This window comes from Pongo pygmaeus, chromosome X (assembly GCF_028885625.2).
Source record: "Pongo pygmaeus isolate AG05252 chromosome X, NHGRI_mPonPyg2-v2.0_pri, whole genome shotgun sequence".
Taxonomy (NCBI): domain Eukaryota; kingdom Metazoa; phylum Chordata; class Mammalia; order Primates; family Hominidae; genus Pongo; species Pongo pygmaeus.
Window position 1 is genome coordinate 138,110,018 of NC_072396.2, and position 16,086 is coordinate 138,126,103.

At 38.8% G+C, this 16,086-nt stretch overlaps 1 protein-coding gene across 1 annotated transcript in view; it reads right to left on the bottom strand.

Moving 5' to 3' along the window:
• GPC3 (glypican 3) overlaps window positions 1-16,086 on the bottom strand; it is a 463,650-nt gene that overhangs the window by 150,724 nt on the left and 296,840 nt on the right. The window contains exons 4-5 of the mRNA XM_054471390.2: window positions 14,799-14,932; window positions 4,819-4,944 (exon numbers count right to left, since the gene is read on the bottom strand). Coding sequence (XP_054327365.1) covers window positions 4,819-4,944; window positions 14,799-14,932 — 260 coding nt within the window. The remainder of the gene's footprint in view (window positions 1-4,818; window positions 4,945-14,798; window positions 14,933-16,086) is intronic.

The following is a 16,086-nucleotide window of genomic DNA, read 5'->3' on the forward strand; positions in this document are numbered from 1 at the left end:
CCTCAGCCTCCCAAGTAGCTGGGACTACAGGTACCTGCCACCACGCCTGGATTTTTTTTTTTTTAATATTTTTAGTAGAGATGGGGTTTCACTATATTGGCCAGGCTGGTCTCGAACTCCTAAACTTGTGATCTGCCTGCCTCGGCCTCCCAGAGTGCTGGGATTACAGGTGTGAGCCACCACGCCTGGCCTATCAGATATTAAATGTAAAGACAAAACACGTTTCTTTTTTCTCACAAACTAGGGGTTTTTGAACATATATAGTTTAAACAGTTTCTGTGTTATACTAATTTAAACAAGTGTCAAACTCTGTTTACTAATTTATAGATTCTAAACTAATTTATAGAAACTAAAACTAATTTATAGTTGCTCTGTTATACTAATTTATAAAGTATCAAACTATCCAGAAAATGAATGAAAATTTAGTCAATTATCCAGATATTTGGCCTAGCAAAAAGGGTGTTTGAGAATGATTTACAAAAATGTTCACTCTTCATTTGGGTGTTATCAGGGCAAAGACATATACTTATTGTGAAGTCCAGTGTTAACTCAGCAATCTGGGTTCCTTTATCTTTCTCTTGGTCTCAAGGAGTCTCTAATTGAAATTCTCTGTAGTTTGATAAAGGCAGAAGCTGGAGGATATTTCTGCCTTTGGCAATTGTAGGAAATCTTTGCCTCTAGGATACGCTAGTGGCTCACATAAAAGAGGATATCTCACATGGGCCCAGTTTGCTAATTTGAAGGTTTCTCAGCTAAGTCCTGGTAGACAAACCAATGTTTATCTCAAGCCCAGATAGGGTGGTGGTGGGAAGCTGAGAAGGAAGAATGATAGGCTTATGTGGTACTCCCTAAGACTGGATGGGTGAAAACATTCTCTTCATTCATATTTCAATTGATTGCATTCATAAGAGATAAAAATTGAAAGGATGGAAAATATGACCTTATTCAGGGAGACAAGGAATTAACTCTTTAAAAGTTGAGTGATCTATACATCCATAGTAGGCTACAAACAGCTCTAATAACCCAGCTGACATGAATATTGCTCAGTATTTCCCTCAACATCAATATTTTCCTTTTGATCAAGTGTCTCCACTGAGAAGTCTTATTCCCTATCAGGATCCTTGATTTTCATAATTTTTCTTGACTAAAAGTAAAATTTTTCACAGGCACACAAACTTGACCTAGAAAGATAACAAAGTTACAACCCATTGGACAATAGGAAGTGGTAACTGTTACTTAAGACTAAATTAAATGATAAATTTATTGAAAAGCTCTAGAAAGAGGTTTCCACTATAGATGAGATACGAGTGCAAAGCTAATCTTTATAAATGGTACAAATAGAGGCCATACATGTCTTCAGGCTAAAGAACTTCATATTATTAAAGGTATATTCCTGAGTAATTTAAAAAAAAATTTAGTTTGACATTATTCCCTAGTTTGATCATTGCATTAGGTCAGTAATACAAGTTAATTATAACCTGAGGTTACTAACCAGGAAGGAGTCACTTCCTGGATTACACTACCCTTATTCTGTCTGAAAATATGTTTGATTTATTTTCTTCCTCCCTTCCTTCCCTTCATCCTTCCTTCCTTCTTATCTCCCTTCTTTCCTTTCTTTCTTTCCTGGATAGTATATATTAACAATAAAAGTCGTTTTGAAAATAAAGATTTTTCAGAAATCAGAAATATAAATAGGAGTTTGGAATATTAGCTTTTCTCCATACTACACTATTTATTTTATTATTTTGTTCAATACCCTAAGGCTTAAAGCTAGCAAATGAAACAAAAATATTTCAGTGAACATAGTTCTTTTAATGATATAAAAGTACATTTGGCTAACTTTTGGACTCATTCAAATTTAGCAGGCTTCGGATTCCACCATTTGATAGAAGAGAAATTTCTTGGTTCCAGGGCATCATCCTTCACCAAAGTGTACCAAACATGAAGTAGTCAGTATGAGCAAAATTCAATAAAAATTCCACTAATTCAAAATACATAGGCCTGGGAATAAATTATTTTACAATTAACTAAAACTGGATCAATCTGATTTTTCACCATAAACAATAGAAGATAAATCCAGCAGGGTTATAATATTTGCTTCAAACAATCACAATGAAGAAACAAATATTAGTGCTTGATATTGGATAAGTGCTCAAATATTTGTTAGAATGAATACGTGAATGAATGAACACATCAGTAAATAAATATATTTGTAAAGTAAAATTTCCTTTTTAATAAGAAACCACGGTTAGAAGATAAGCTGCTTAAAACAAATATTCAGGAGTTGTTCATTTTTCGCTAAAGTAACATAACACTGGACAAGGCACTGGAATGGTTTCTCATCAAGTTTATGTAAGAAGCACGCATTTGACCTGTGGATATATTCTTTTTCAAATAGTTATTGTTTGTATCAGTTTTAAAGCATCAGCTTTTTATAAAGCCAAATACCAACTGCTTTTTTCTGAAAATAAAAAAAATATATATGTTCATGATTCTTCTTAGTACCTGATGAGCTTTTAGGATGACAAATATACATTATTTCTCCAGTGCATGCAGCCATTAATCCTTCCAGGCTAATTTACATTTGCCAGAGAGAAGTGTATCTCCATACAATTTCAGTGCCTCATTCAGGGTAGCATGCAACCTTATTCTCATTGTCCCATGTCAGTAAAATAGCATAGATGAGGAACAAGCTATTTTCTGACATGTCTTTTGTTTTGCGTTGGAAAGAGGAGGAGTGAAGGGGAAAGGGGGAGAAATAGAGAAGTAATATAAATTGAGCTTCCAGCATGTGCCAGTCTGCTAGGGCCTTTTCATTTATGACCTCTCCTAATAGTTACAACAATCCTGTGAGATGCCCTTCCCTTACCGAGGAGGAGGACCTTCAGACTTTTTAGGTTAAGTGAGTCACTCAAGGCCACAGTTAGCAGCAGAACTGAGAGGCAAATCCAAATTCATCTGGCTCCAAAGCCTTCCTCTTTGCGCTCCATTATACTGCTAATAAATTCCATTCAGCATTCCATGTCCTGGTATTGGGTCCCACTAGAATGTAAGCTCTTCAAAGCAGCTAACTTGCCTTTTTTGCCCTTGCATCCCTACCTAGCACCTAGCTTGGTGCCTAACACATAATATCTCAAAACAAAAATGTTGAAGGTATGAATGAGTGAATAAATTAATAAGAAAAAAATACACACAGATTGTCAGACCTGGAGGGGCTCTAATCCAACCACCTCCTTTTTTAGATGGGGGAAACCAAGGCCTAGAGAGATTAAGTCACTTGCCTTTGGTTAAGCAACTAATTAGTGAAAGATTCAGACTCGATTTTGGGTCTCTTCTGTATTCTCCTCTACAACATGCTACGTGTACAAACATTTTCTAAAGCATCTTCATCAACTCCTTGCGGTTTCCTAAGCATTCTATCCTCTTGATTTAATTTTTTAATCGCAAGCTATTCCTCCCACATGGAAAGCAATGGAGGTTAGGAATACCACTAGCACACCAGAATGAAAGCTCTGTGAGGACAGGAAATTATGTCTGTTTTGTTCATTTCAACAGGCTTGGCACTTAGAATGTGCTCAGTAAATACTTGCTGAATAAATGAATATAATGAATATATATGATTTCCTTTTCAGTGATGAGCAAATTCTTCACAGATAATGATAGCATAGATTATATTAACAAATACTCGGCTGGGCGGAGTGGCTCACACCTGTAATTTCAGCACTTCGGGAGGCCGAGGCAGGTGGATCACCCAAGGTCAGGAGTTCGCAACCAGCCTGGCCAACATGGTGAAACCCCATCTATACTAAAAATACAAAAGTTAGCCAGGCATGATGGCAGGTGCCTGTAATCACAGCTACTCGGGAGGCTGAGGTGGGAGAATCACTTGATCCTGGGAGGCGGAGGTTGCAGTGAGCCAAGATCACGCCATTGTACTCCAGCCTGGGCGACAAAGTGAGACTCTGTCTCAAAACAAAACAAAACAAAAAAAAACAAATGCTCCATAAAATATTTCAGTAAAATTGCTCAGTGAAATGGTATTCCTCTTTCCCTCCCTTTTCTTCCTTTCTCTATCTTCATCTGTATAATGGAGGAAAATAACAGTATTCATTTCATAGGATTGTTATAAAGATAAATAATACATACAAAGCACTTAGCATGGTACTTAATATACAATTAACTCTCAATAAATGATAGCTATCAAGATGAATGTGATTTCTTCAAATCAAATAAATAAGGACCCACATAATGAGGAGATGGAAGAATTGAAGACAAAAGAAAGTTGTTTTATGCTTTAAACTCTGTAAAATTGCCTTCAGACACAGTTCTCTATGTGCTTCAAACTTTGCAACTTCTAGGAGGGCTATAAATTATAGACATCATCTGGAATGTCATAGATATTTTCTCTTTTTCTTGAAGAGTCTCGCTCTGTCACCCAGGCTGGAGTGCAGTGATGCGATCTCAGCTCATTGCAACCTCCACCTCCCAGGTTCAAATGATCCTTCTGCCTCAGCCTCCCCAGTAGCTGGGACTACAGGCTTGCACCATCATGCCTGGCTAACTTTTGTATTTTTAGTAGAGTTGGGGTTTCACCGTGTTAGTCAGGCTGGTCTCGAACTCCTGACCTCAGGTGATCTGCCCGCCTCAGCCTCCCAAACTGCTGGGATTACAGGCATGAGCCACCGCACCCAGCCTCATAGATTTCTCTAGAATTTTTCTGGTGAAATTAATGGAGATAGAAGACATAATTAACCTTTATATAAACATATGACAATTATTCCTCAAATATTGCTATATGTAACTTTCAAAAAAGATCACCTCTCCACGAGTTCTTGTCCATTCCAGCAAAGGGTGTCGTTTTCCGCCACAGGGCTATGGCTGCAGATGTAGCCAGGCAAAGCACTATAGAAGCTGATGAAAGACTTCAACTTCTGAATTAGTTCCCTAAAAGAAAAACAAGACATCTGCACATAAGAGGCAAGTAAACTCAGTATGAGAAAAGTTTAATTTCCTTATCAGCATGACAGAAAGGCTCTGCCAGGCTGATTAGAGCAATAAATGACTTTTAAAGACATTCTTGGCTACAAGGCCACAGTTTAGCTTTTTTAAAAAAATCAATAAAATGATATTAGAAAAAAAGTTGACTGCCATATAAGGTGCTGTTTCTATCAGAAGGATGATTTAATTCCAACATTCATTTTCTAAGACATTCCACTTCCATTTTTTTATTCAAAATGCTGTTACCTACATTTTCAAAGGTGCTGATTACAAGGTACACTGGAGCACTACATATCTTTTGGTTTCTGAGTGTAATTGGGTGCATTGATTGTAATTTACAATGCTATTACCCTAGAGATGGCCCGTTTCCATATAGGCTCTGGCTAATGGTTGCAGATCAGAATTGCAGGGTGCTCAGAACAGTATAAGCTCTATGAAATTCTCCTGGCAATACAGTCAGAGCAACTCACATCTGCTAGAAGAGGAAGGTTTCTTTGTTATTTGTATATTGTGGCTCCTGTGAGGGAGAGGGAGCAGGTTGGGGAACAATTCTAGTATATTTTATTATTTATTTGCTTTTGTTTTTGTGCTACATATAATAAGACGTGTGTGTGTGTGTGTGTGTGAGAGAGAGAGAGAGAGAGAGAAAGAGAGAGTGACAGAGAGGGAGAATATATTATGTCTGCAATTATATGTAAATACACACACCTATACCAGAAAAATTTCAGGTCTGTTATTTCAGATGTACACGGATACACAAAGTAATATGCCTTAGACTAGAGAGAAGTGGATATGTTTAAAAAGAAATATTAAAATATCTATGTAATAGACGTACAGTGGTAAACAAACAAAAATAAAACACACTTTATTTTCTAAAGCAATGTTACTGATAGAAAATTAAAGCATCCTTCACATCCAAATGTACCTTATGTCTATACTAAGTTTTTGGAGACTCTATTCAGGGAATTTTCTGGCAGTGGAGTAATTATTCAATATTGTCTCCAGGCTAAGAATGGACTGGCCTGATGTACAGGCCTCTATAGGAACCAGAGGCCTGAATATCATTTGGACACTGGTGGAAGTCCTTAGCCCAGAAATGCCTTCTGGGAGTTGTTCTCAGATCTGGCCAAATGAGGAAGACTGGTGAAAATATCCTCTTGGACTTAATCCGATTCTTCATTTTATTACTCCATGGTTTAAGATGGCTTGTCCTCACCAAAACTCATGTTGAGGTGTGGTCCCCAAGGTGGCGGTGTTGGGAGGTGGTGCCTTTTAGAGGTGAAAATGGACTTATGCCTGTCTTGCAAGCCTGGGTTGTCTCTCCAGGGAATGGATTAGTTACCAGGAGAGCAGTTGTTATAAAGTGAGACTGCCTTTCATATTTGTCCTTTTCACTTGTGCTCAGTTCCCTTTCCTTTTCTCCACCATGTTTTCACACAGTATGAGGCCTTCATTTAGAAGGCCTCACAAGATGAGGCCGCCCAATCTTGAACTTCCCAGCCTAATAAATAAACCTCTTTTCCTGATAAATCACCCAGTCTTAGGAATTCTGTTACAGCAACATAAAACAAACTAGGACAATTACCATAAAACTATTCATTTCAACTAATGATTTAAGAGGTGGGGGAGGGAGAGAAAGGGCTCTCAGCATAGATTCACAAAGGCTTGGGTCACTGCAAAGCCAAGGTGATGGACAGAACAACTCAAGAAAGGTTGTTGGGACATATTTAAATTCTGATACCCACAAGTTGCTTCCTGTTATGCCTGTACCCCCCACCCCACAGCCTACCCCTGGTGTCTGAGCACCATCAATCTCCAAAAAGAAGAGGCTCAATACAGAGCTCTGAAAATAAAAGTCAACATTATAGTTTCTCATAGAGGAAAAAGATGGGTTCAATTAACAGCTAATAGGAGAGATGTTCTGTTTTACAAGGTAATAATACAGTTCCCAAGAGTGGAAGCTGAAAGAGTAAAGGCTGAGTCTAAGTAATTCCCCCCACTCCATAAGGAAATAGAATATGGCCATTAGTCTACAGGAAGCAATGGCCCTCTCTTAAAGGAAAGAGTTTCCCTTAGGCCTCTCCCTACCTCCAAATCCCCTCTCACTAACACAGCACATGGCAAGAAAAATTGAACCCATGCAAGGCCTTCCATTTTGATTTCCACAGAAGTTAAAAAAAAAAAAAAAAAAAAAAAAAAAAAACCACTCTGAAGTTCTCCCAACCCTTGCAGTTTTCTTGGTGGATCATAAAGATTATTGACAATTTGAAGAAGATCCAGATGAGGTTCGATCTAAATGTCAAGAGCATGAGGGGCTGCAATAAACATAAGACCTCCCACTTTAGTATAGAAAGATATTACCTGGAAGGGTCAAGATAAAAGCCTAAGAAAACCACAAAGAATGTGAATATATTAGCCTGTTCTCACACTGCTATGAAGAAATACCCAAGACTGAGTAATTTATAAAGAAAAGCCAGCTCTGCATGGCTGGGGAGGCCTCAGGAAACTCACAATTATGGCAGAAGTGGAAGCAAACATGTCCTTCTTCACATGGTGGCAGGAAGGAGAAAAATGAGTTCCAAGCAAAGGGGGAAGCCCCTTATGAATCCATCAGATCTTGTGAGAACTAACTTACTATCATGAGAACAGGATAGGGGAACCACCGCCATGATTCAATTATCTCCACCTGGAATGATAGCTAAAGGGTACAGAGTTTCTTCCTGAAGTGATGAAAATGTTCCAAAATCTATTGTGATGATGGTTGCATAACTCTGTGGATATACTAAGAACAATTGAATTATACACTTTAAATGGATAGATTGTATGGTATGTGGATTAAATCTCAATAAAGCTGTTACCCCTGCCCCTCAAAAGAAAGGGTAGAGAAGATGTGAGAAATACGTCTTAGAGAAAGAGAGGGTTCTCTACTATGGGGAGGGATGCCCCTTGGAAGAATGAAAAGAGACAGGGAGGAGAGTTGGGAAAAGCCAGGCTGGATGCAAATAAAATAAACACATAGGTGGTGAGGGAAGAAAAGAGAAATTTGTAAAAGCTGCAGCTTCAGTGCCGCAACAGCTGTAAACAGTTCAAATATATTTCTTCCTCTATCTTCTAAAATAAAGTATTTTGTTTTCTTTCTCATTGTAAAAGAAATATATGTTCACTATGGAGAATTTAGAAAATAAAGAAAGATAGAAAGGGAAAAAATTCATTGTCCCACCAGACACAGATAATCACTGTTAATATTTCAATGTATTTTGTTCTAGATTTTTCTCTTGAGTAAAGTTTTACATTTATTTCTTTAAAACCTATTCTTCTTGACAGGCTTGTTCTCTGAGTTCCTTTTTGTTCTTAGTGTGTATTATCTCCATTAGAATCCACTTAGAATCCAAGGTAGATTTGACTACAAGAACCTCAGAATTAAATAAATCCTGGTTCTCAACTAATTCCTAGGCCCTGTGGGATGAGACAGTACCTGCCTTTTGGAGAACAAAGAGTAGGTCTCCAGCACAGTTTGCAAACTGGTCAATATCTTAGAGTCCCAAAGGACAGTGTTACGGTAAAGGCCATTCCTTTATGGAAAACCTTCTGAATTACTGTGAGGAAATACATCTTGGTCTCTAAAAGAAACTGATTATTGAAAATAAGTGCAGACATACTGTTTTGGAGGGTAGGGAAGAAGACTTCAGAAACTGTTGGAGAGTTAATGAGCTTTTCAAATGACAGCAACAACAGGTGATAATGTCCTCTGACACTACAGCAGCAGAGTTACAAGAGTAGTTTACCTCCTACCAAGTTTACTGGGCCTCTCTCATCTCTCCTCTTCTTTATCTCTTCCTGTCATTCCTTTCTAAACTTGTTCCAGCATAGGAATTAAGTGTATTTTAATATTTTCTTAAATAAAGGTTTATATTCCTCTGCTTATAGTTGTGAAAGAGGAGTTGAATATTTCTATTTTTCTCTTTAAAGAAAGACACATGAAACTAAACTAAGTGACATGTTAATTACCCATGTATGACACAGTCCAGATTTTTTTCCTTTGTGCTAGTGGCGCATGACAGACAACAAAAGAATCTCCACCTGTGAACTAAGACAGTCTGCTCAACTGAATTGTTCCTAGGGGGAAAAAAAAGAGGATAGAAAGTTTGGACAATTCGTTGCCCGGGATGGGAAAAACAATTTGATTGAAGGGAATGTTCTTTGATTGTAATTCCACTTTATTCTAATACATACATGTCAAACATAGCATTGACACACAAAAATTCTGATGCCTACGGCTCTCAGTTAGACAAATCCAACATTTGCTTACGGCAGCCTGCTCAGGAAAAAGTCTCTTCATAGAGGTTTCCATTCATTGTGTTAAATGTGGAACTAAAGGATAGGGCCCCTCTGTAGGCACGAGCCATTTTCAAATATGGCAGCTGGGTGCACCTGATCTTCCCTGGAGGGCTTCCATCATCCTGAAGAGGATCATCCCTTCCCTTCTTTGGCTGCAGGGGAGGGGATTGCCTTTGCTTTCTTGCAATGATTTGCTTGGGCAGGCATCAAAGCAGCACTAATTGGAAATCACTGCAAGTAAAAACAGCCTTTCATCCCTGACTGCAGACCTGGAACTTTTTTCCTTTATTATTAAGGTTCGTTTTTTTCTCTTCATGTAAAGTAATATGAGCTTATTATTTTTAAAAGTTGACAATGCAAAAAAGTACCTAAACTAAAATAACGAAAATTGGAATGATGTAAGATCATGCCTAATTCTGCTGGAGAGAGCCTTTCACAGTTTAATCCCAAACTAGAGCTTTCTACCATTCTAAAGACTTGCCCGTACTTTTTCTCATAGTGTTCCCCTTGCCCAGAATGCCCTCCTTTCCTTCCTCAATCTGCTGAACTTGTTTGAACTTATCCTTCAGGCTGAGCTCAAAAGTTACCTTTTCCAAGAAGTCTTTCTTAATGCTCCCAGGAGAGGGGCTATCTTCCCCATCTGTGACACTGCCACTCTTTTGCACCTAGCTCTGATTTGGCACTCACCCCCCAATGTATGGAAATTATTCATTTGCATGTCTCCCTCCCTAACTAAGCTAGGTGCTCTTCCATTCCTCAGAGCCTAGCCCTTACACAATGTGAAGCATAGAGATGGTGTTGACAAATGTTGAAAGAAGTAGAGGCCTATTTAGGGCAGAATGACTTGTACCAGATACAGAACTCATTGATTCACTCAGGACATACTTTGTTGTTTTGTTCAGAGTGGGTGGGAGTAGGCATTGATTTTGGACTAGGGGAGCTGAGGTCAGCTTTTGTTCTTTTCTTTCTAGGTCATTTACTAGTGTCACCTGATCCGTTGCCCCTTTAGACCAAGTCAGAGGGGAAGGAGAGGAGGGGGAGCACAGGAAGGAGAAGGCTGGAATATGTAGATATAATTTCACAAGGGTGGAGGGACTGTGTGACTTTCTCACAGGTTAGCAGTTGGGCCAGAAGCTTGGTATCTGTAGATGCAAGATGGACTATTCAACCATAGATTCGGCATTTGAACAATGGAAAAATATTGTTTATGTACTCAACCAAACAGTATATTGTATAAACATGGCAAGGTAAACATTATCATAAGAGAAGCAGTGAAGTAGACATTCGGAAGGGCAAAGAAGGGAGAAGCTGACAACTTAGATGTGCCAAAAATATGAAAGCTAGAAGGGGCTGTGAAGATCTGATTTCTTCTATTGTGATTGTACTAGTTGTGCATCTTGTTCTCCACTCACTGTTTTAAATCTATGACAGATATTTTCAATGCTTATCCCTTAAAGGAACACTGAGTCCCACACATAGACCACCAGTTGAGTATCAAATCGCCTTGAAATTGAACTAAGCTATTTCTAAGATTAGCTGTGTGTTGCAAACTACCCAGTTGGGGGCAGACAAAACAAACAGATGACTTCTGAATACTACCAAAGGAATTCATTGTGTGTTGTTATTTTAATAAGGCAAAGGGCTTTTCAACTCATAATCAGATTCAGACAGCTTGCTCACAACCTCCACAGACTGAATACTACAATAGGGTTCCTTTGCAATTATCATATTTTTTACCACAGAGGACGGAGCTTGGGCATGGGCATGAGGAGTGCTAGAGGCACATATGTTTTTCTGGACAGTGTGAAATGCTGTGCAGAACATACTGAGAGATTTATAGAGGTACTAACACTGCAAAAACAAACCGTCTTAATAACATCAGATTGCAGGGGGCAGTGGATTTAGCAAGAGATCATCTTAATTCCCACTTCTCCTCTCTCCCTAAAAGGGGTTACAATGCCTATTTGAGGGAGTTAAATAAAATCAGACACTCTCCTGTTGTTTCATTTTCTTCTTCTGCCAGAGAATTCACAAAGAAAGGTTCCGTCTCAGATTCTAATGCTTCAGTTTCAATAAAAGTGAGTAACATCATTGGACAGGCTCAATATCCTAACAACCAAAGAAGCTCTGCCTGACCATCATTTACTCAACTCCACAGGCTTTGTCAGTTTTTCTTACTATCCTTTCTTTTCCTTGGAGGATGAATCTAGGCCACGTGTGGTGGCTCATGAGAATGACTTTAACCTGGGAGGCATAGGTCACAGTGAGCTGAGATCGCGCCACTGCACTCCAGCCTGGGTGACAGAGCGAGACTCAGTCTCAGAAATATATGTATATGAATCTAAACAAAGTACCAAATCCAGTGCCCAGCCAAAACCTCATTTATCAGTTTCTTCTTTCCCTGGAGGAATCAACACACATACAGCTGTCCCCACTAAGGCAAAAGGGAATGAGTTCCCCGGAGCCCAAGATAGAAGTCATAGCAACAGGCTTGGGTAAACCTCCTACTTATAAATGTGTCTAGGTTGGCAGAGTAATCTCAAAATGGGACTGAGTGGGTGTGTTAATTTTGAAAAAGCTCTGCATGTGATTCGGCTACAAATTCATATACCACTTCCTCCATGAAGCCTCAAGGTTCTGTCTTTCCCTGTAGGCTGCCTCTGTACTCTGGACATTCTTTTGCTTTAGCACTTACAAAGCTGTTTTGGAATTATTTGTACTTAAGTCTATTTCCCCATTAAACTGAGTTGGAGAGCAGAGATTGTGTCTTTGTATTTTCAGTGCCTAGTATATATTTTGGTACTTAACAAGTGTTTACTAAATTTTGGCTGAATTGAATAAAGATACACCCCACCCACACACACATATAGAGTAAGTCCTCACTTAATGTCATTTATAGGTTCTTGGAAACTGAAACTTAAAGTGAAACAATGTACAGCAGGTCCTCAAATAACGTAGTTTCATTCAAGATCGTTTTGTTATAATGGTGATGAGGAAAAAATTGGTTTTGTTATATGTCGTTTTGCTTAAAATTGCAGTTTCCAAGAACTTACAGACATAGTTAAGTGAGGATTTTCTATCTATCTATCTATCTATCTATCTATCTATCTATCTATCTATCTATCTATCCATCTATCTATCTATCCACCATCTTCACTTCAGTCAAATATGGAAGGGGTTGCCACTAGTTAAAGGTCAATGCCTTAGATGAACTGAAGTTTATTCCTAAGGTGGTTCAGTCCAACAGTAAATGCAATGGAGAAAAATGGACAAAGGACAGGCAGGTGCAAAAGAGAGCCTTAATAAATGGCCTAAAAGACAAAAAATTTCCAAAGAACCCCTATGCTATAGGAAAATGGCTCTCAAACATTTTGATGTTGGGAGCCCTGAAGTAGTTTTGAAATACATCCACAAACTCCTTGATTCTCCTCTCTTCAAGAGGTGGAGCTTAATTTCCTCCCTCTCCTTGAGTGTGGATTAGAATTAGTGGCTCACTGGCTGGGCGCAGTGGCTCACGCCTGTAATCCCAGCACTTTGGGAGGCTGAGGCAGGTGGATCACCTGAGGTCAAGAGTTTGAGACCAGCCTGGCCAGCATGGTGAAACACTGTCTCTACCAAAAATACAAAAATTAGCCAGGCATGGTGGTGGGCACCTGTAATCCCAGCAACTCAGGAGGCTGAGGCAGGAGAATTGCTTGAACCCAGGAGGCGGAGGCTGCAGTGAGCTGAGATGGCGCCATTGCACTCCAGCCTGGGTGACAGAGCAAGACTGTGTCTCAGAAAACAAAACAAAACAAAAAACCACAAAGAATTAGTGGCTCACTTCTAACAAATCAAATATGCCAAAACTGATGGTGTGTCACTTCAAAGACTAGGCCATAAAAGACACTATATCTTTCTCCTTGCTCTCTTCTATGGATCACTTATTGTGGGGTAGCCAGCTGCCATGTCCTGAGGCCATTCATGTGGTCCATACGGTGAGGAACTGAGACCTCCTTCCAACAACCAGCACTAACTTGTTAACACTTGTAAGTGAGCCACTTTGGAAGTTGGTCCTCCAGACTCCATCAACATTTTGAACGACTGCAGCCTCAGGATCCCAAAGAGCTTTTGTTTATATGATATATATTTATCGATATTTACTGTTTTAGAAATTTTTAAAAATTTTAAATTTATTATTAATTTGAAACTAGCAATTGTGGACCCACTACATGTTAATATAAATATTAATAACATTTTATGACAACAGTGAGAAAAATGGTATCATTTTTCATTTTTGCAAGCTGTCTCTACTGTCTGGCTTGATGGGGGGTAGGTAGATTCTCCTATTGACTTCTGCATTTAATATGTTGCAATAAATTGTTTTGGTTGAAGTATATGAACAATATCCAGCTTCACACAAATATGTAATTAGCAAAAGGAACATCTCATAGGTGCCCTGAAAGCGTCACTGGGACTCCCAGCAGTCCTGGAATTACATTTTAAAATAGCTGCTACAGGGAAACTAGGAATCCATTAGATTGGAAGTCAACAAAAGAGAAGAAATGAGGACTTTCTGAAATGCTTCAGTGGGGGAACTCTGTCAAGCTGCATTACTGCCTTCTTTCATCCTAAATTGTATCAGATCATGCTAAGAATTACCATCTCAGAAACCCCTATAGGAAAATGAGAGGAATGAAATAGTTTAGCCCAAATCTGGGATGTTACTTAATTCCTTTCTTCATTTTCTATCTATAGGCCAATCTCACCTAACCTCCTCAAGGTCAATAGGAACAACTCATGTCTAGCTATTCTTGAGCCAGTGGCAGGGCTGGCTACATGTGCAGTCTTTTCAGGTAGTGCAGTTCTTCTAGAATTGTATTGGGCTTTTGATCCAATTTCTACCCCTTTATTGTAATCAAAAAAATAGAATGGGGATAGAGGGAACCTGGATCAGAGGAGAATGGATGAAGAGAATAAGAAACAAACCTGGATTTTGTCCCTTGACTGTTATTTTAAGAACCAGGAACCAGATCCTTCATTTTATCATTTTTAAAAGAGGGTGTAAAGTGTGCAGTGTCTGTGTATACACATGAATGTGTCTCACCAGCTTCTCTCTGGTGAATTTAACTCTGACTCACTGTTAATAATGGGAAAAGCTACAAAGCAAGCCAAGGAATTGTGAGACCAGATTGTAAGCAGAAACTATTTTGCTTAATCAATAAAAGATCTTGAATAGGGAAGTCCTTTCCACACATGTTGCTGTACTAGATATTTATGAACAGTAAATTTACATTTAAATATGGCTTGGATATAATACCATCTTTTTTTAAACATTGACAGATGATAAAATTTAATTAATCAAGCACTCTACTCAGAAGAACTAAATAACATGTATTTAAGAAGTTTCACTCTAGTGGTTTTTGACCTTAAACTACAATTGCTAATTGTATGCTGGAATAAAGAAAAAAGAAACCTCTCACCTTCTTCGGCTGGATAAGGTTTCTTCATGTTCTACATGAGCAACTTTTAATACTTTCTTGTCAATAAACAGATCTTCAGGATAATAAGCAGATCTATATTGGCGTTGTTGAGAATGGGCACATAACTTGCCAATCTGAAAAAAGAAATGCAATATAATTATGATACTTGTGCAGATATGATAGTAGAAACAAATTCTGAAAGGCACTTCAATTTCTTCCCCCAATTTTAAATAGCAGAACAAAGCTATGACTAGAGTCAAAAAAGGTGATAAGCTTGTAAGACAAAGAACCATTGGTGGAAAGAAGGCTGGAGACGGGGAGTGGGGGCCCCATTCTAAGTACAGCCTATTCAGAAATTTTCTAAGATAAAAAACATCTTTTTTTCTATAGTGAAGTATACATTTGAGAGGACCGTCAACGCAGGCCTCACGCTATTGATACCTTTCAATGGCACTAAGTATTAATACGTATGAAGAAGTTCACAAAAGGGAATTGCAAAATTTAGGAAGAACTGGTGCAGAAGATGGGGGTTGTGTAGCCAGTTAATAGAAGAGCAGCCTCCCAAGCACAGAGTGCTCCCAATTTCTATGAGTATTTTGTTATAAGACCCAAGCTAAGGTACTCTGATAAAAAGTGTGGTTGCTCATCTGGATTTCTTAAAAATACCCAAGGGAAGAAGGCAAGTCAACCAATCAGTAGCCAGTGACAGGCAGCTCACACCTGTAATTCCAGCACTTTGGGAGGCTGAGGCAAGAGGATCACTTGTGGCCAGGAGTTCAAAGCCAGCCTGGGCAACACAGCAAGACCCAGACTCTGCAAAAAATAAAAAATTAGCCAGGCATGGTGGCGTACACCTGTAGTCCTAGCTACTCAGGAGGCTGAGGTGGGAGGATCGTTTGAGCCTGGGAGGTCAAGGCTGCAGTGAGCCATGATTGTGCCACTGCACTCCAGCCTGAGTGATAGAGGCAGATCCTGTTTCTAATAAATAAATAAATAAATAAGCAAGCCAGTGTCATCACCTATGAATCATATATCATTAAATAAGCCCAGGATTAAAAGTATTTTAAAAACATAGGTGCTCAAGAGTCTCCCTTTCTTCCTTCCTCCCTGTCTCCTTCTTTCCTCCCTTTCTTCCTTCCATCTTTTCTCATTCATTCATTCAAAAATATTTATTGGATATCTCTCTCTAAAGCTGACCTCTTTTACACTCATATAGCAATACTTTTTTAAAAATGGCATAATCTTTCTTACTTAGCTCCATTCTACTTGATTTTTTTGGTTTAATTAT